This window comes from Tupaia chinensis, unplaced genomic scaffold, assembly GCF_000334495.1.
Source record: "Tupaia chinensis unplaced genomic scaffold, TupChi_1.0 Scaffold143982_1, whole genome shotgun sequence".
In the NCBI taxonomy this organism is placed as follows: Eukaryota; Metazoa; Chordata; class Mammalia; order Scandentia; family Tupaiidae; genus Tupaia; species Tupaia belangeri.
Window position 1 is genome coordinate 280,963 of NW_006203833.1, and position 21,629 is coordinate 302,591.

A 21,629-nucleotide genomic window follows, 5' to 3' on the forward strand; every position below is an offset into this window, starting at 1 on the left:
TCTCTTTACAGCACACAGAGTAAAAACAAACTAGTGGGATATTGCTCACAGAGTTTATCAAATGAATTATGAAATGTTGTTTTCTAGCTCTTTTTGAATTATCTGGAGGGTAATGATGGTACCCACAGTTATTCTCCTACTTAGTCGATTTGTGCTTCCTTTTTGTACCTCCAATTTCCAGAGGAATTGTTTCTTCACAGTAACACAGCATGGAAGATGAACAAAACATCCCAATTCTGTATTAATAGAGTACAAATTAACTAGTTATTAATTCTTTATCCACCCACCATGATGCGCAAGTTTTGTGGAGAATGGTCAGTCAAAATAAAATCTTCACTCCAGCAGACATACAAAGAATGTCAACAAACGCGCACATTTTTTCTTTGTTCTTTTTCTCTCTTCTTGAGATTTCTGGACAACTAGAAACAACTAGATATCTTCTATCTTTTTTCTTTTAGTTGTGCAAGTTGGTTTCCCATGCCTTGGCAAACAGGATGGGGTAGCAGCATTCGAAGTGAATGTTATTGTAATGAATTCTGAAGGCAATACCATTCTCCAGACTCCTCAAAATGCGATCTTCTTTAAAACATGTCAACAAGGTAATCGCTAATGGTGATCCAATAGAAGGCTTATAAGGCTTCCAGATGTGATTTGGGCAAAAAATAATATAGTTGTTTGTTTTTGTTTTTGTTTTATAATTATAACCACACCAGCGGGAGGAAGGAGTAGAATGGTAAACAAGGTCTAGAAATAGTAAAGACAGACTTTCTCTGGCTTTTACCTCATTTATAATTTTAGGAAGTTCAGTATCCCTTTATTCAAAACACCCTCTTTCCTTCCTCCCTGCCCACTCTTCCAACACAGTCTTTAGGATTCCCCGTGGTATCTCACCTGTGGTCATGCATCTCCCCAGTTTTATTATTCTGGTTCCTCGTAATAAGGTTGCTAGGCATTACCAGCACTTCCCACCTTTTAAAGGTAGCACTGCTACATCCCCTACTAAAAGTTAGGTGCTGCCCACATCCACAGAGAACAGGTTGCCACCAAGATGCCAATGATTTCTGCCAAGCCATGGTCTCAGCATCTTAGTCCCAGATGCCCATTTAAGCATAAAGTCCTGGCTTCCTTCCCACCCCTATCCAAGCCATTCCAGCACAAAATTTAACCTCTGGAGTCTTTTGGTACTCTGAAGATGTACCAACAACTCACCACACCCTCTGAAAATGAACATTGAAAGTAGTGTCCTTCATTCATTCTAATACAATGTGAATTTAAGGAAGTATAGTAGGTTGATAGGAGGGGATGAAGACACAGTCAAATTTGCTTTACTCTCTCCTTACTATTGGAAATATAATTGAGAGAGGCAAAAGTTTGACTTCGAAAAAGACTTTGTAACATCCAAGTGGAACAGAGAGAATGAAGTAGACGTTTTGGTATTCAGTCCATCACAATCATTGAGGCTCCGGAATAAAAATGACCTCTCTCATGTCTCGCGCTGGCTGTAATTCACCCATCATGATTTCAAGGGTGTCCACATAAGCCTTGTTTCTCTTTGGTGAAGCTGAGTGCCCAGGAGGGTGCCGAAATGGAGGCTTTTGTAATGAAAGACGTGTCTGCGAGTGTCCGGATGGGTTCTACGGACCTCATTGTGAAAAAGGTAAGGAGCAAAGAGAGTGGGCTTCCTTTGCTTGCTTCCTGGGGAACGTGATGTCATACAGGAGACCCACGTGGGACTTGAACATATCCTGTAAAATTATTTCTCTGGCTACATGGAAAAGATGGGTGAAACTTGAAAAGCCACAGAAGAGTTTTTGAAAAGCATTTCTTCTTAGAGTGATTCTCTTTAAAATCCATACGTGGTGGCAAACACTCCTGGCACAATGTCTCCATTCTTTGTGGCCATTCCTTGTCTAGCCCTCCTTCACTACTTTACGCACTGTACTTTGCCATAATCTTACGGAAGTTTTGAGGGTTTTTTCTTCACTGAAGTTGAGTTTAAAGCTATTATCACCATTGATTTTAAATGATCTATTCCAGTTAAAAGTGAAGGATTTACCATTAAGTGTACCTGAGTTAAGTTGTCATAGACAAAGAAAGAGTGAAGTGTGAAAATTATTTGAATCGTAAATGCATCTATTTCAGGAAAATTACTTTTAAGAAAGTTATATGAAAAAGAAGTAAACAAGGGAACCAGCAGTTAGCATAATGGCTATGTCGCTGGACTCCCACGTAGTCCACCGCAGTTCACGTCCCAGACCCGGTGGCTTAAAACTCACGCAGGATGTGTGTGTGTGCATGCCCAAAATCCTGAGAGGAGAATGGAGGAGAAGGGATTGCGGCGTGACCATCCCCCCTGGGGGGTGATTTCTCGCTTTCTGTCTCTATGTCTCTCTCTGTCTGTCTGGCGAGCACATGCGCCCTATAGCGAAAACCTCTCCAAAAAAAAAAAAAAAAGAAGTAAACAAGAAAATTGGGACTAATCCTAAAATACTTAAATACTAAAGACCTTCTTTATCAGAGTATGCAAAATATTTTTCACCAAGAGATAGAATAGTTTCTTATTTGCATTTATCTTGAAATTAGAAGAGCAAAGAAATAGAGCAGAGAGAAAATAGTTAACTTTAAGAAGACCACATTTTAGTCAAATGAATCTGGGGGAAAAAAGTAATCAGGTGATCAGATGGAACAAATCCAAAATTCTTTTCCAGGAAATGGTCTGCAAAGTTGAAAGGTGGCCCAACTTGTACCATGAAAGTAACTTTTTCTTTTAATATAAGAAACTTGTGTCTCTAAAATTAATTCTAATTTTAGAATTAACCTCCAAGCTTGAAATTTAGACCAGTTGTATTACTGACCTTTGAAGACGGTCTTGCTCCAAAATTATTTGGCCTTAATCAGGGTTCTCTCTCCCTATAAGCCCTTTGCACACCACGATGTATGAATGGCGGACTATGTGTCACTCCCGGGTTCTGCATCTGCCCCCCTGGATTCTATGGAGTCAATTGTGATAAAGGTAACATTTTCTATTAAAGAATAACATTCTTTTTACTTTTTAAATGTTTGATTAAAATAAGTATATTTAATACATCATCACTCTTCAAAACAGCTCTCTAAATAATAATCACTTAGAGTAAAGCTGGCTGCTACAATAACCTTGTTGTAGTGTAACGTGACGCAATAGAAGTTCAATTTCACTTACAGAATGCTCCAATGCAGGCGTACCTGGTCGGTGTATAGGCAGCCATGTGCAGGGACTCAGGTGCTGAGGCACTATCCATTTATGGTCCTTCCTGGGGCTTGAGAACCTTCTAGAACCAGTCAATGAACAAAAAAGAAAGGTTTAGATAATCATTGCTTTAAAATAAAACAAAACAAGCCTGACCCAGAAGTAATCCATAGAACTTGCATGCCTATTCCATGAGTAGGCATTAACTTCATGGCTCTGCTTGGGTGCCAGCAGAAGAAATGCCACCCTAGCTGGACAGCTGTCTCACACAGACAACCCATGTTATGAGAGAGACAAGAGACAGAGAGAGGGAAAGTGAGTGATCACTCCCGGGGGGGATGGCCATGCTTCAATACCTTCTCCTCCATTCTCCCCTTGGGATTTTGGACATGCATAGACACAAACAGGGTATGATTTTCAAGCTGTCGGGTCTGGGCCTTGAGCCATGGTCGGCTATGTGCAGTCTATTGTCTTAACCATCATGCTACCTGGGTTTCTGCTTCTTACCACTACAGCACCACAGCCAGATTTTACTCTCAGAAAGTAGATTAAAACTTCACCTTAAAAATTGCTGAATGATTTAGGCTCTTTACAAGATACCTGTTTTGCCCAGTTCACATCTATGTGGAAAAACATTAAAGAATATCTTGCAAAGTGTGTGTATTTATTGAAGTTATTATGTCCAAAATGCTAATTACATGAATAGAGCATTGTTTTTTGTTAATAAATATATGCCTTGAAATAAAATGATAAATGTTATTTTTGAGAAATCTTTCTTGGTGGTCATTCAGTCAGTGCCAAGTAATAGCACAGTGAGTGGTTTTTAAAAAAAGAATGAAAAGTTCAAGCAAAGAGCCTTCAGTATGAGTCTGAATCGTTATGTTTGCTATTTTACAATATACAAAGTACTTTATACAGTTGTCTGATTTTACTCGCAACAATCCTTTGAGATAAGCAAAGTACGAGTATTATTTATTTAATTCCCAAATAAGCAAAATGAGCTTATAGAGCTTGAATAGATTGACCCAGATTGATCTCTCTGTAGGTCATGTTTTTTTTTTTTTTTAATTTAGAGAGATTTATTATAGGGTGTGTGCACTTGCCAGAGAGACAGAGAAACTTGGGATTTTGGGCAGACATGCTCATGTATCTGGCTTGATTTTTAAGCTGCCAGGTCTGGGACTCGAACCATGGTCAACTACATGAAAGTCCAGTGACATAACCCTTACACTGGTTATGGTCCTGGTCATGCTTTTTTAATCTGGAAACTTGGAAGTACGTTGTTGACCTCCATGTTCCCCCTGACCTCTGAACTAATTGAGGTAGATCGAGAAAGCATTTCTACCTTTTTTCTTTTTCTTCTAAGAATTATTTTATTTAACTTTATTTACTTATTTATTTATTTATTTTAATTTGACCAGAGGGACAGAGGGACATAGAGAGAAAGCAAGCCTCCAGGTCTGGGACTTGAACTTTGATCAGCCATGTGGGAACCCAGTGCTCTTAACCACCATACCACCTGCTGGTTCCTCTATCTTTTTTCTAAAGTTGTCTTTTAAAAGCATAATGTTAGATTAAAAACAATTTCTGAAATACGTATTCGTAAAGATGAAGCATTGATAATAATTAACAGCCAGTGAGTAAAGTTATTTGTTGAATTTTCTTTTTGTCTGTTTAAATTTAGCATTCATCATCTCTGCTATTTCAAAGTTGAGCATTTCTTGAAGCAAAATTAAACCCATATTATCTCAGACTGTTAGCAAATAAAGCAAATCCTTCAGGGATTTGGATGATTTGGATGAAGAACTCTACAACAAACATTTATCCACATGTTTAAAGAGTTCATTTGTGAGGCCTGCTCATGCAGATGTGGCCGTTGTTGGTGTGATTTGTACGATGAAGTGTCAGTTGCCTGCTTTTCTAATGCTATGGTGTCACAAGCAACAGAACAGTCACTGTTGAAGGAAGACATCTATCTGTGTTCCAATACATTTTACAATATGTTATCTTTCAAATGAAATATTTTCCTTCTTGTTAGACTCTAGTAATATCTTTTTTTTTAAAAATTGCCACAGGATTTTGCATTTGCCAGAGGGGTGGGGGAGAGAAAGCACAGCCCCAACGGTGCGTGGTCACACCACAATCCTTTCTCCTTTATTTCTCTAGCCCATCAGGATTTGGGGCATGTGCACACATGGTTTACAAGCTGCTGGGGCTGGGTCAGCCATGTTGCGATCTGGCTTCCTTACCCACAAGGCTATGGGGCCAGCCCTCCAGAATTTCTTTTAGTTCTTTTGGCAAGTCTTTGAAATTCCACTTCATCTCACTGGAGATCTGGAAGCATTTAACTAATTGAACAAAAAAGATGGCTTTATTACCCAAGAGGGAGCACGTAGCTTCTGAAAATAAGTTTAATTACTAGCACAGAACTCGGGCCCAGCACTATATATTTGAACAAACATTAAAGCATAACTGTTCTTGGCCTTTAGAACATCCATTCTAAACCTTAGGAACTGAATAGTTAAGCATTGGCCGGTACACCCTCATCCTCAGTGAAAAATATTTCTTGTCTGGCCCATTTTCTTAGTCGAGAATCGTTGCACAACAGAAATGGAAAAAAGCTTGGTCAGAACAGAAAAATAATATACAAGTACTAAGAGTGTGGCCAAATCCTACAACCAGCTTTGTCAACGTCTATAACTTTCGATTAAGCTACCAGGCTCATCGCATTCGATGCATCATAAGGGACAGTGCCTGTGGGACACAGGCCAAATAGGCACTGATTCCAATGTTTTTTCATCTTCTTTTATCCCCAGGAGAATCAGAGACAAGTGGGGAAATAGAACGCACTCACAAAAATACTCTCCAGCCCTCACAGTACCAGCAGCAAGTAGCAAACAGGTCTAGAGAGAGCTATTCTCATAATCCCAAATCCGATACCTAAATGCTACTGTTCCCTTCCCCATCAAGGTCTGATTTTGCCCATAGAAAGTATAACATTACCTTATACTGGAAAATACTTGTGATGTTAACACCAAGTTTGCCTTTTAAGAGATACGGTAGAACATTTTAGCTGGGCTTTTTTCCCACAAAGAAAGCACACACAAAACTTTTGGATTTCCTTTCTGATTTTCCTACTTGAAGATTACTTTAGCTTTTGCTCCTCCATAGCCAACTTTGGCCTGTTTTACGTGAGACAAGAACACATAGGTCATATAACTGGAATTACTGAAACCCAAGCTTTCATTTTATTCTTCTTTACAGAATGATCCAATTTGTCTATTTTCAGATATTGCCACTCCCCATCCCCGTTTCTCTGTCTTCTCTCCATTTTGGGCGCTAGTGAATGACACTGAGAGAGGGTTTTGGATGCATCACAGACAGAGTGATTACTTCCTGCATAACTTTGTTTGTTGGATTCCCACACTAATACATCCAACTTTGCCCTTTTTCTGGCTCAGGCTGCCTCCCCACTCTTACCTGTGGGATCTCATGAGGGTTCTAAATCTGTTGTTTTTCTGTATACAGTTGCTCCTTTCTCCAAATGTCATAAAAATCCATTTTAAAAAATCTTTTTAGGGGGGCTGGCAGGTGGCATGCTGGTTAAGGGTGCTGGACTCCCACATGGCTGACTGTGGTTCGAGTCCCAGACTTGGTGTCTTGCTTTCTCACTTTCTCTCTCTCTCTGTCTCTCTCTCTCTCTCTTTCCCCCCACCTCTGGTCACATTACAATAAATAAATAAGTGAAGTTAAATAAAATAATTCTAAAAAAATCCTTTTAGGATTTTAGAGATGAATCTCTTCATCTCACCATCTTATTCTGAAAGAAAGTTACCTTCTCCTTCATCAGATCCTGAGAGTTAAGATATCGCTTCCTTTTTTCTATTTCAAAGCAAGTTTCCCCCTTTTTTCTCATCTCATATCCTCCAACCTGAGGTTTAAAATGATTTTCTTTTATTTATAGCGCTTTTTCCTTTCAAGTACATAGTTATTTTTAAGGAAAAGAATTTGTTTACACACCGTTCCCTTTTACACTAAGCTATAAACTAGAGAAGGGTAGTATGCGGTGTGTGGGATAGCCTGTTGTGTTCTAGAATCTAAAAATGGCCAAATAGTTGGTTATAATTTTTGAATTGTAAAGGAATTTACCTTTTTAAGTAAATACATAGGCAAGTAACAGATGCCTGAGAAATATAACCTCACCTTCAGTGAAATTTTTGCTAGATTTAACCTACTGTCTAATGCAACAGCCCCATTATTCATTCTGACAGCAAACTGCTCAACCACCTGCTTTAACGGAGGGACCTGTTTCTATCCTGGAAAATGCATTTGCCCTCCAGGACTTGAGGGAGCACAGTGTGAAATAAGTAAGTACTCATGGTTTTGTATCTTATTTCTTTCAGGGAACCTTAGAAATTTCATCCAACCCCATCATTTTATCAGGAAAGAATCTGAAGTCGAGAGTGTGAATAACTTACCTAAGGTCTTAGGCCAGTGGTTTCTTTACACCAGATTCAGCTGCCACTTGTTTTGGCTAGAGTGGGACACAGCGTGACATAGTCACTGACTCAGTTGTGTCTGGTTTGGATTACTCTGCATGTTGTGTTGTGTCTTGTTGGTCACTTTGTATCCTTGTCATTATGCAGAATCCATAGCTTCAGCCTAGAAATGTCATCCAGAACTTTGGAATAACTGGGATTTGGTCACCTACCTGCCGGCATAGAAAGTTTCTTCCCTGCCAGTCACTACCAGATACGATAGACTAGACTGAGCCTAGTAACCCACCTGAAAGGATAGACCCAAGAACAAATGGGGAAAAGAGGGGTACAGCAATAAAAAAAGAACAAACTAATTGCACACACGACATGAGTGAATCATACAGACATTCTGCTAAGGGAAAGGATCCAGACACAAAAAAGTGTCTTCTGCATAATTTCATGGTTTTGAAGCTCAATAACAGGAAAACAAATGATGATAGAAACCAAGAATCACAGTTGGGGGCTATAAAAGAGGTTTATAGGGTGCTGAAAACGTTCTGTGTCCTGACTGATGAAATGTCACCTCAGTATTTGTTTATATAAAGCAATAGTTGACTGTCAACCTAAGATTGGTGCACGTTATGCTTCACTATACATTTGTCTTGCTCCGACACACCCACGAAATTGTAATTTAAGGCTGGGATGTGCCAGATGGTCAATCTTTTAGGCATCATTATACCAAATTGCTTGTCCTGGCTTGCCCTCTACCAGCTGCATAGTCCTCAACAAGTCACATAACCTCTCTATTAAATTCAGAAAGGAGCCAACACATTCTAGATGGCTTTATGAGCTTGAAGACAAATGGCACCAGAGCACATGCCCAGGAAGGAGCAGATGGAATGTGAGCATGTCTGCTGAGGGTGCCTCATTCCTGCCATTCTGGATATGTTTGAGGAAAACTCAGTCACTATTCTTATTTCCAGCTGTGTTATATTGTAAAACACCACTGTGTTTAGTCAAGCCGTAGTTTTTGAAGTTGTAGTGGATTCAAAATAGAATAATATTAAGTTCTCATTTCTGCTTTCAACCTCTATTCTTTTTTTTCCCCTAAGTTTTTTTTATAATTTTTTTGATTTTTTTATTTAATTTTCTTTTCAACCTCTATTCTATTTGTGGGTTTTGTACTTTAATGAGTAGTAGATAAATTAACTGTGTTTTATAGAGTTCAAATGAAATGTCTCTGAAGTTTCCGTAGAACATGTACTCTTTTTTTTTTGTGTATATATATATATATATATATATATATAATTATTATTATTTATACATTCAATCATTATACATCATTTAGATTGTAAAGAGATTTTACCCAACATGATAGACACCACACACCAGGCGAGTTGAGAATACTATCACACATCATCAACAGGTATTTAATTGCCAAGATCTGGTTTCTTTCTGATTAATTACCTTTCCTGATAAAGATCCCACTGAACTAACTCCCCTCAATTTTCTGTCTGTACTTACACTCAGATTTTATATATTTGGTTTATGTTTGTGGATCTTCGTTCATGGTCTCATTTCTCTTCATGTAAGTATACACTTCCCTGCCCTAGGGTTATGAACTTTTCATTGGCAGAGACAATGTTTTTTTATTTCTGTTTGTTGTTGTTGTTGTTGTTGTTCCTGTTGTTTGTTTGTTTTGGTCATTCTGTTTTTCTAACAGCACTAAAAATGTGACTCTTTAAAAGCTCCCAATTGCCCCTACCATGAGTTTCATTCAAGTCCTTTTAGGAAATATTCTGTTTCTATTACAGCAACCACATTACCAGGAAAGTTTGGAATGGATCTTGAATTGAAAAAATGCCTCTAAAAATACAGAGACAAAAAGTACAATTTAATTATGTATGTTTTCATTTTTAATTGAGATATAAGTGATACATTATAAAATGTATTATTTTAGAGTATACCATTATACCATTCAGTCTATTCACAAAGTTGTGTGACCATCATATCTATTACATTCCAGAATATTTTATCACCCCTGAAAGAAAGCCCATACTCGGGGCCAGCAGGTGTCGTGGTGGTTAAGACACTGAATTCTCTCATGGCCAGCCATGGTTTGAGTCCCAGACCTAGCAGCTTGCTTTCTCACGCTCCCTCTCTGTATCTCTCTGGTCAAATAGAATAATAATAATAAATAATTATTTAAAAATGAAATTCCTGGGATCAGCAGATGGCATAATGGTTATGTTGCTGGACTCCCATGTAGTCGACTGTGGTTCGAGTCCCAGACTTGGTGGCTTAGACCAATGCCGGGTGAGTGTATGTGTGTGTGTGTGTGTGCTCAAGATCCTAAAAGGGAATGGAGGAGAAGGGATTACGGCGTGGCCATCTCCCCTGGTGGAATGATTTCTCGCTTTCTGTCTCTCTGTCTCTCACTGTCTTTCTGGTGTGTGCATGTGCCTTATAGCAAAACCTCTCAAAAACAAAAACAAAAGAAAGAAAGAAAGAAAGCCCATATTTATTAATGGTCACTCCCTAGTCTCCTACTTTCTGACACTTTTTTTTTTCAAGAATTTTTAAATTTAATTAATTAATCTATTTATTTATTTTAATTTGACCAGAGAGACAGAGAGAAAGAAAGAAAACAAGTCACCAGATCCAGGACTTGAACCACAGTGAGCCATAGTGGGAGTCTAGCACCTTCAGCACGCCTCCTGCTGGCTCCTACTTTCTGACAGTTTAGACTTACCTCTTCTGAACATTTCAGATAAAGGGAGTCATACCATGTATGGTATTTGGTGTCTGACCTGTTTCACTTCTGTCCATCCTAATGTTTTCAAGGCTCACCCATATTGTGGCATGTATTAGTACATCATTGTTTTTTTCTTGCAAATAGCGTTAAATTACATACAGCACATGCTATCTACTCATTCATTAGCTGATGAACGTTTGAATTTTTTTCACTTGGGGCTATTAGGAAGAAGGTGGCTATGAACATTTACATGCAAGCTTTTCTCTCTCTTGAGAATGGACCCAGAAGTAGAATTAATGGGTCTTACGGTAAGAGCTTTTTGAGGAACTGCCTATTTTCCAAAGTGGCTGCACCATTTTACATTCCCATCAGCAGTGAATGAGGGTTCCAGTTTCTCCACATCTTCACCAACATTCGTTATAGTTTGGTTTGTCGTTATTGCTGTTTTTGCTTTTAAAGTTTATATATTTATTTCTTTTTTGACAGAGAGAGAGACTGGCATCCTTAATAGTCTTGTCACATCATGATCTTACCCATAGCCTTCCAGCCAGCCAGGATCATGAGCCTTGTGTGTCCATGTCCTCTGGTCACCAAACCTGGAGCCTCCCACATGACTCCAATATCATGCAGCGGTGCCCTAGCCCCTGTACTACCATCGCTGGGCTATCTGCCGTTTTTTTTTTTTTTTTTAATGAAATGTATATCCTAATATTGTTTTTATTTTTCTTTCTCTTGACCTCCACCAAGAATGACACCTTCTCAAACTCTATTCTGACCTGATGGTGAGATATGCTTACAGGTTGACAAATAAACCATAGATAGAGGTGTCTGGATAGATGAGATGTACATTTATCTTACTATTTAAGGCTCATAGATTTCCCAAGAATCTTTATTGATTCTTCAGTTGCAAAGACCACACAAATTATTGTTATAAACTGTATTATAAATGGATTTTAAAAAATAACCGAGTTCATCTTTTTATAAAAGTTCTTAGTATATAATGTTCTCTGTAAAATAAATTTAATTATTAGAGAAAATGATTAAAAATCACCCGTAGGGCCAGATGGTGGCACAGCAGTCATGCAACTGGACCTCCATGGGAAGGTCCTTGGTTTGTGCCCTAGGGCTTCCTGTATGTCCTGGCTGCATTCGTGCCCCTGATCTATGGCTGGCTGACTCTAGTGATGGATCAGTGTGAGATCTTGTTGGATCTCTCTCTCTCTCAGAAAAAATAAATAAGTTTTTGTTTTGTTTTGTTTTTAAAGAAAAATTTTTTGCTATAGGACATGTACACTCACCAGAGAGGCAGAGAGACAAAAATTGAGAAATCGCACCCCAGGGGAGATAGCTACGCCACAGTCCCTTCTCCATTCTCCTCTTGGGATTTTGGGCATGCACCCACACACACCTGGTATGAGTTTTAAGTCACCAGGTCTGAGACTCAAACTATGGTTAACTATGTGGAAGTCCAGCAATATAGCCATTATGCCATCTGCTAATCTCATAAATAAGTTTTTTTTTTTTTAAATCACCCATAATCTGGGTCCAGCAAATGGTGTAGAGGTTATGACAGTTGGGTCCCACATGACCAACTGTGTGGTTTTTATACACAGTTTATAAACAAGCACCTTGAAAAATACATGGGGTGCATGTGCGTGCCTGCTCAAAACGGAGAAGGAATTACAGCATGGCCAGCCCCACTGGGGAATTATTTCTCTCTCTCTCTTTCTCTATCTCTCTCTCTCTCTCTCTCTCTGTGTGTGTGTCTGTGTGTGTGTGTGTCTTGTGAGAACACATGTCATATAGAAAATAAAAATCACCCATAATCCTTAACCCAGATGGTGGCTGGCAGTTTTTGTAAATCCCTTTTATCCATTTTCTCCATGAAGCGGAGTCATAAATTCATCTTATGATCAGATGGATGGAGAAAGTTTAAAGTCTTTATATTTGTCAACACCTTATTTCATTGTTCCCACAAGGATTCATCCACTAGTTAGAGCAAAAATGTTAGCTGATGAATTTAGTCCCATCTGTCTGCCTTCAGGTAATGCTTAGTCTCTGTAGCAAAAATGTGCAGTCTCTCAGGCTGACTCAGTTTTCCGCTGTCCAAGGGATAGAATTTGGTTGCAAAATATTCTCTGTTTTTAAAAGGATGTTGCTGTTTTTATTTTATTTCTTTATTATATCAGAGTGGTCCCTTTACATTTCCTGACGATTCATTCATATAGTATCATTCGTATAGTATCATTCTAATGTAATATGACCGTATTTATGTAATGGCCCTATACTTAAAAAGGTATACAAAAAGCAAACCATTCTTTAAATATAGAAGAAAAATTATTTCATTTAAGAAAACCTATATTTGAGTCTTTTATAAAACAAGCTTTTGGCGAATATGAATTTTGATGCAACAAGCTTTCTATACCCCCTTCTTTGTACACTTAATCACAAACATACCAGTTTTGTGGGCTGCCTTGCAAATAGCCAATTTTGAAATACTTATGACCCTACTTGTTTTTTACTTGACTCTTCCATGAGTTTCTTTGTACTAGATCACCCCTCATTTTTCTTGTAAGAATTTTAATAAAATTTGATGTATTACATCAGACTTTTATCTGAATATGAAGAGAATTTGTGTACAGAATGAACCATACATTAGGTAACAGTATCTGAGGACCGTGGTTGCAAAATATTTTCAGGAAGGAAGTCCATATGAAAAATGAATAGGATTCTGAATTTTAAACAAGTTGATCTTCCTAAGGTTTGGTTCCTATCATCTCTGAGCCAGCTGTGGCCTTCTATCAGCCTTTGGGTATTACATTTCTTTTATGTAATAACCAGGAAAAAACATCTTCTTTCCTGGCTGAGATGAACTTCAGGGTCCTCACTTTCCTCTTGCCAGGAAAACCAGAAAGACTGTGAACTCAATGAACAAATGCCTCTGCCAATCATGTTCTGCCTTATTCTTGCTTATGTATATTCACCCCTCAGTAGAAAATACATTTCATATGTAAGTACTCAGCCTTTTATGCCATATAATTATCCTCCCACATCTTGCTCACTTAAAGAAAACCCACAGCACTGCAGAGTACTGTGATATACCCAGGTTTGTGTGTATGTTGTATCAGACGTTTCTTTGATGCAAATGGAAATTTGGAGTTAGGTATTGTTTATGGTAGGTGAGAGTTGAGATCTTAACTAGCAATAAATAATAAATTATTTTCTTGTATCCAAACATAGCCAAAAGGATCCTTTTAGATTATTTTTATTTTACATACTTTCACTGTACATCACCACTGGAAAATCACATGCAATTTTCCATTCAAAATATACGGTAAAGTAGCTTAAACATACATGTTATTATCAACAAATACTTTTCCATTTCCTGTTTCTTGTATATATATATATGCAGTTGCTTTCTATTCCTTTATTCTTTCCCACATTGTATTGATTTATAAAATATCTTAATTAATCTAAATGCTTTCAATAGTAAGTTCAGCTGATATATACACATCTGTGAATAAAAGTTGACTTTAGGCATGAAACTCTGTGGGTAGAATGAATATGCTATAAAATAGCACATAGCTGAGGCTATATAGCTTACTGTGGTTACCAAATAGGTATTATTTAAATGCACTTTTTAATTTCAAGGAAGGCAGTTTTAACTTTAATAAATCAAAATCAAAAAATGTTAAGAGAACTTTGCTTAATACTTAAAGCCAGGAAACAGGTTAAGATTCTGTTGAATAGTAGGTACATGGACCTGTCCACAACTCAAGAAAAAAACAAAACTCCTTAACACTGGAAAACAAAGCATAGAAGGTCAGTAATGTTTTAGTCAAAAGTCAATTTTAAGAAACAGTAGTATAAATATGGCATCTTGGTAATACATTTGTTGTTGAAGAATATATGTCCAAAATCATCAGTAAAAACATTAGCCTATCTGTTTCAAAATGAAACTTAAACAATATATAAGACAAAGTAGATCTGAAATATGTGGAAATAGCTGCCTCTTAAAAACATTTATACTCTCACATCCTTGTGATTTCTTTGAAAATGTAATTACCTTTGGATGAAGCATTGAGTTCCTTGCTTATTTGCATTCTTCTCTCTTTCAGGCAAATGCTCACAACCTTGTCGAAATGGAGGAAAATGCATTGGTAAAAACAAGTGCAAGTGCTCCAAAGGTTACCAAGGAGACCTCTGTTCAAAGCGTAAGTAACCCATCCACATAATCCCTCTAGGTTACGGGATAATGAAGCCAACAGCAGTTTCTTACTATTGTACATAGATATCATGCCTACTGCATGTTACTTGGACATGACTATTAACCTTTCTTCAACTGACACATGTTCTCTTCATGTAAACCAAAGACATTGTATGAAATTCATGCATCTGAGAAACTTGCACACATTCACATATGTAACTGAATACTTTATCAATAACTATTTAAGATTTTCTTTCTTTCTTTTTTTTTTTTTTTTTTTTAGAGATTTTTGCTACAGGGCACATGCACTACCCTGAGAGACAGAGAGACAGAAAGACAGAAAGTGGCAAATCACCCACAGGGGGCATGGCCATGTCACAGTCCTTTCTCCTCCTTTCTCCTCTCGGGATTTTGGGCACATACACACACGCAGCTGGTGTGAGTTTAAGTAGCCAGGTCCAGGACTCGAACCACAGCCCACTACGTGGGAGTTCAATGACATAACCATTATGCCATCTGTTGGTCCCTCAAGATGTTCTTAAGGAACATAAACTTTTTTTGCCCAGCAGTTTAAAACTCCTACTAAGTATCTTTTTTGAATGAGAAACATTTTAAGATTACACTCAGAACTCTTTTTAAAAAGTCCCAAGCCAACTTAAAGCTGGAGATTGACTTGGGGCGGGGGAGGGGGGAACACTAGGGGATAAAGCCAAAACTAATACATTCTAAGAATGACAGGAAAAGCAGCTATGTAATTCTGTTGAAAAAGTGAATGCTCAGGAAACACTCTGTTTGTCTCCTTTAATTCCAGCTGTCTGTGAGCCTGGCTGCGGTGAACACGGGACCTGCCATGAACCCAGCAAATGCCAATGTCAAGAAGGCTGGCATGGAAGACACTGCAACAAAAGTGAGTGGGGGCCACTTGGCAAGGTTCCCGGCTCTCGGAGACCTCTCTGAGTACACAGGGCCTGTGCCCGTGTTTGGGGCAAGCTGAAGCTGGAGGTGGTATGAATACCCTGGTGGAGGTGCTGTTTCTCTCCCTCTCTCTCTTACTCTCTATCAGAAGAAATAAAATTTAAAAATAAAAAGCAACTCTTTGACTCCTTTTCTCCAACACTCACTTCCCTCTCTCTAAACTTTAAACATCTAAACTTTAGGATCTAAGCTTTAGAATATAAAGTAGAATATCACCTCATTTGCAAAATATCACAACTATTTTATAGATTAAATTAATAATACAGGTTGATTTGATAACTCAGCAAATGAACTATGAAAAAAGATCATCTAAGATTTTTAAGTCAAACATAGAATCAGTATCTACTTGCTTCTGACTTTATTCATTTATTCCATAGTAACACAGAGAGAGAGAGAGATACAGTACCCTCACAGGGTCTTTTTTTTTTTTTTTTGGAGAGGTTTTTGCTATATATAGGACGCGTGCGCTAGCCAGAGAGAGACAGAGCGACATAAAGCGAGAAACACCCCCCAAGGGGGATAGCCACGCCACAATCCCTTCTCCTCCATTCTCCTCTTGGGATCTTGGGCACGCACGCCCGGTGTGAGTTTAAGCCACCAGGTCGGGGACTCGAACCGTGGTCGACTACATGGGAGACCAGCGACATAGCCATTACACTAACTGCTGGTCCCCCCCACAGGATCTTGATGCCTTGATCTACTTCCAGTTTCAGCCAGCCTGGGTCAGCGTACATGTGTGTCCTGGCATGTTTAGGGAGATCTCTAAATGCAACGGGCAACCTTCCTATGTGGGTCTGCCTTGCAGAGCATCATGTTTCACCACTGGTCGCTGCCCCCCACCCTTTGATTTTATCATTTAAGATTTACCAACTAGCTTAAAAAACATGAAGGGTAGACGTGAGCAACTTTGACAGGTCTGTCAGCCTCCAAGTGGCACCCTCACTCTAGACCATGGTGCTGAAAGCTTTGCCTTTAATGTACCTTCTCCAGGTCAAGGCATTGCATGCCAGGAAGATGCCCCAGTGCTTGACTGAAATGCAGACTTAGGAGACAGTGGCAGAGTGGCAAAATGCAATACTGTGTGAGGCTGGCCCACCTGGAAAGTTCTGATTTTGTGTCCAGAGACCTCTCTGAATATGCTGGGCACACATGTGCCCATGGTCCAGGGCTGGCTGAAGATGGTGGTGTCTTGTAGCCTTGAGACCCTATTGGGGGTGCGTTTGTCTCTCTCTTGCTCATGGAATAAATAATGAAACAAAAATTGTTAAAACGAAAACATATTTTCCAGGAGAGGCCACCCAGCTACTTACTACATTAGCTAAGAGAATCAAGCTAAAAGAACAAGGTTTATTTTGACTAGAGGGAGGTGACAAGGAAGCTCTGGGGCTGAGTTCTGCTAAGAGCAGACTCACCGCGGGGTGTCATGCTGGGAGGTCCAGGGCACCCAGGCATAGCAGTGGGGAGGAGGCTACTGGAGTTCCTCCTGTGATTCTTCCTTGCCAGCCGGGAGGTTTGGGCTTCGTGGGTGGCAGGGGAAGTAGCATGGTAGGGATTTACTCCAGCACATTGTTGCTGTGTTTTGACCATTCCAGGAGCTACTAGCCTACATATTAACAATGCAAAGAAGTACACTCAGGAACAAAGTATTCTGTTCTCTGTCAGTTGTTTAACTGCATGCTTGTCTTTACAAACCACGAGGAACAGAACAGATGTGTCAACTCTGACGCATAGGAAGACGGAGGAAGATTATTTTATTTTATTTTTTGGAGAGGTTTTTGCTTTAGGGTGCATGTACTCACCAGAAAGACAGAGAGAGACAGAGAGACAGAAAGCTAGAAATCCCCCCCCCCCGGGGGGGATGGCCACGCCGTAATCCCTTCTCCTCCATTCTCCTCTCAGGACCTTGGGCATGCACACTCACGTGCCCTGCATGAGTTTAAGCCACCAGGTCCAGGACTTGAACTGCAGTTGACTACATGGGAATCCAGCGACATAGCCATAACGCCAACTGCTGGTCCCTGGAGACAGATTTTTAAAGTGGAATTGGTATCTTGAATCAGTTTTATAAAGACAGAAATGAGTCAGTGCCCCTAGCACCTCCATAAGCTCACAAGTAAAAGGAAAGAAGGTCTCAAGGTGTGTAACTCAGTGTTACTTTGCACTGACAGCCTGTCTGGATGCAAATAGACTGATGCCCACCTTGGCTGAAACTCACAAATCTTCATTGATAAAGAGTCAGTTTAATGGACAAGCCTTTCTCTAACATAGATGAGAAGTCCTTAATTATTACAAAATTCCTATTTTATATGAGGGCCATAGGCACATCCAATCATGTGGTCTCTATGAAGCATGGGGGCTGTTATACTAAACTGGGTCAATATAAACCAGGCTGGGGGACTAGCAGTTGGCGTAGAGGCTATGTTGCTGGACTCCCATTAGTTGACTGCGGTTTGAGTCCCGGACCCGGTGGCTCAAACTCATGCCGGGTGTATGTGTGTGCATGCCCAGGATCCTGAGAGAATGGAGGAGAAAGGATTGTGGCATGGCCTATCCCCCTGGGGGGTGATTTCTCACTTTCTGTCTCTCTGTCTCTCTGTCTTTCTGGCAAGCACACGCACGCTATAGCAAAAAACTCCCCCCCCCATTTTTTTTAAATTAAAAAAAACATATATATAAACCAGGCTGGTTTTACAATGCAGTGAAAAGAATTGATGATCAAATCTTCTGCAGAAACATTTGAAACCTCAATGCGAGATCCACACCAGCCCTTGGGTGGAGAGCATCCTCCATTCAATCACGTACATCCAAACTCTGCATCAAGAGGTTCTGCGTGGCCAAAATACAGAGGGAGTGAGGAATCTGATGGAAGCCAGATTGAATGGAGTTAGTAAATGGGTTTCTTTTAACAGAGATCTTGAATCTGTAATATCTTTTCATTCAGGTAGCTTTTTGTGGTCTCTGTGGTCTTTCATTCTGGGTTGAAAAGGGAAAACGGATTTCATTTGAATGGTTAATAATGAATCTGAATAGCCTGTTTTTGTAGTTTCTTTTCTTTTAAGCTGTGAATGATTTTGCAGGGTACGGAGCCAGCCTCATACATGCCCTGCGGCCAGCAGGCACCCGGCTCAGGCAGCACACGCCTTCACTTAAAAAGGCCGACGAGCCGCAGGATCCACCTGAATCCAATTACATCTGGTGAACTCCGGCATCTGAAACGTTTTAAGTTACACCAAGTTCATAGCCTTTGTTAACCTTTCATGTGTTGAATGTTCAAATAATGTTCATTACACGTAAGAATACTGGCCTGAACTTTATTAGCTTCATTATAAATCACTGAGCTGATATTTACTCTTCCTTTTAAGTTTCTAAGTGCGTCTGGAGCATGATGGTATAGATTTTCTTGTCTCAGTGCTTTGGAACAGAGTTTATATTATGTCAGTGGGTCAGGTTAAAATTTTGTCTTCTCAGTGTGTAGTTGGCAGATATTTTCAAAAATTATAATGCACTCATGGTGTTGAGGGGCTGGGGGACATTAGAGAGGATAAATTGGGCAAAAATGCATAATCACAAGGGTTTGGATGAAGCAGTTATTAGCGTCGAAGTTACAGCATTTCAGACTTTATTGCTCTATATTTAGGCATTTATCACATTTTTTAAATTACCCTTATTTGTAAACCCACACTACAATATATTTTGACTTTACTGTTATTCCAGAAGTACAGTATTAAAGCGAAAAACAAACAAACAAAAAGCCATACTGCAGTAGTGGCGTTTAAACAATATAATATATTGTAAACACAATGAAATAGGAAATATAATGTATGAACTTTTTTGCATTGGCTTGAAGCAATATAATATATTGTAAACAAAACACAGCTCTTACATAATAAACATTTTATACTGTTTGTATGTATAAATAAAGGTGCTGTCTTAGTTTTCTGAGTGTTGGATAGAGTGGTCTTTGCATATTGCATGTGTGGAAATGAATTGGTTGCAATGTTGCAGTGGTTAATACAGGTGGTCCCTGACTTACAATGGTTCAACTTCAGGTGTTTTTGACCTCATGATGGTGCGAAAGCAGTACGCGTTTAGTAGAAACCATACTGCAAGTACTCATGCAACATTCTGCTTTTCACTTCCAGTACCAATAAATTACTTTTTATAAAATAGGCTTTCCGGTACACGATTTTACACCACTATAGGCCAAGGTAAGTGTTCCGAGATAGTTCAGGTAGACTAGACTAAGCTGTGATATTCCGTAGGTTAGGCGTGGTTAATGCTTTTTTTTTTTTTTTTTGGAGAGATTTTTCACTGTAGGGCGCATGCGCTCGCCAGACAGACAGAGAGAGACATAGAGACAGAAAGCGAGAAATCACCCCCCAGGGGGGATGGTCACGCCGCAATCCCTTCTCCTCCATTCTCCTCTCGGGATCTTGGGCACGCACGCACACGCGCCCAGCGTGAGTTTTAAGCCACCGGGTCCGGGACACGAACCGCGGTCGACTACGTGGGAGTCCAGCGACATAGCCATTACGCTAACTGCTGGTTCCCAGTGCATTTTTGACTTATGATATTTTCAATTATAATGTGTGTATCAGGATGTAACCCCATTGTTAATTGAGGACCATCGGGCAAAAATCCCAAGATTTTCCTTTCTCTGACCTGGCCTTAGTCCCCCAGCCTTGCCCCTCCTTCTCAGCTCTCTCTACTCCAGCCAGGTTACCTACACTCTGTTGTCGCTGTCTGCAAAATTCAGATCGCAGCTTAGCCATCATTTCTTTCAAGAAGTCTTCCCAGGGATGGCAGGGGCTGTAGTGGTTAAGGTGCTAGACTCCCACATGGCTGACTGCATTCGAGTCCCGGACCTGATGGCTTGCTTTCTCACCTTCCCTTTCTGTCTCTCTCTCTCTGTCTCTCTCTCTCTGATGAGTGCATAAAAAATAATAAATAAAATTAAATAAATAGCTATGTAAACAAAGAAGTTTTCTCTAACTAGAATGTAGTAAATATTTCATTAGTGGAAGACTTTCTAAGACTTTCTAAAAGTGTCAGAATGTCACAAATGAAAAGTGCTACCATATATTGTTGATTCCCAAGTAAATTAGTATGTGTTATCTTACAATCCTTTGAGGTGAATATTATTCCCTTTTACAGAACAGACAACTGAGGCTTAGCGAGATTAAATTTGCCCACGATCCCACAGGAGAGGGGTAGGGTTTAACCATATCATCTGACTCCAAGGCACTAATACCATGCTGCTCTCCTTCCTTCCTCCTTTGCAGCAGGTAAAGTCGGACACAAACGCCACAAATCTTGGAGAGCGACTTTCCAACAGATGCTATTCTCCTCCTCCCATGGGAATATGCACTTATTTTATAAACAATCCAGTGTTCACAGGCTTTCTTCTGCTAAGGTGCATGGCATGATTAGCATGATGTAGGGAAGCGCCATGTTGACATGAAGTGGTCAGGGAGAGGCTGGAAGCAGAATGACTACTTTTTTTTTGGTCACAGTGTTGGACCACAGGGATCCTTCTTTTCTGCCAGACTAGAACCCAGAGTGTCAGCCTGTGATCACACAGACTTGGCAAAACAGACCAGGAGCCAGGAAACCAACCTCAGGATCCCCACATGAGAACAAAGTCATTTATTTAAACCTGTTGGTAAAAATCCAAATGTGCGAAAATGAGGATCTAATGGTAACAGGTGGTTAAGTTTGAAAATCACACTGGGTACGTGTGCATGCATGCTCAATATCCCAGGAGGAGAATGGAGAAGGGATAGCAACGTGGCCATCCTCCCTGGGAGGTGATTTCTCACTTTCCCTCACTGTCTCTCTCTATCTCTCTCTGGTGAATGCATGCACCCTGTGGCAAAAATCTGAAAGAAAAGGAAAAAATGTTTGCTGAGCAGAGAATAATAAGAATAGCTAATATGCAGTGCTCACTTTAAGTGCTTTACTTGTATTAACTGCTAAAAGAATAATAGA

The 21,629-nt window shown here is 39.6% G+C and overlaps 1 protein-coding gene across 1 annotated transcript in view; it reads left to right on the top strand.

Annotated features, from left to right (window-relative positions):
• WIF1 (Wnt inhibitory factor 1) overlaps nt 1–19,512 on the top strand; it is an 82,647-nt gene extending 63,135 nt beyond the window's left edge. Inside the window, exons 4-10 of the mRNA XM_006165659.2 lie at nt 459–599; nt 1,562–1,657; nt 2,918–3,013; nt 7,498–7,593; nt 14,578–14,673; nt 15,478–15,573; nt 18,719–19,512. Coding sequence (XP_006165721.1) covers nt 459–599; nt 1,562–1,657; nt 2,918–3,013; nt 7,498–7,593; nt 14,578–14,673; nt 15,478–15,573; nt 18,719–18,840 — 743 coding nt within the window. The 3' untranslated portion in view covers nt 18,841–19,512. The remainder of the gene's footprint in view (nt 1–458; nt 600–1,561; nt 1,658–2,917; nt 3,014–7,497; nt 7,594–14,577; nt 14,674–15,477; nt 15,574–18,718) is intronic.
• Nucleotides 19,513–21,629: the final 2,117 nt, after the last annotated feature.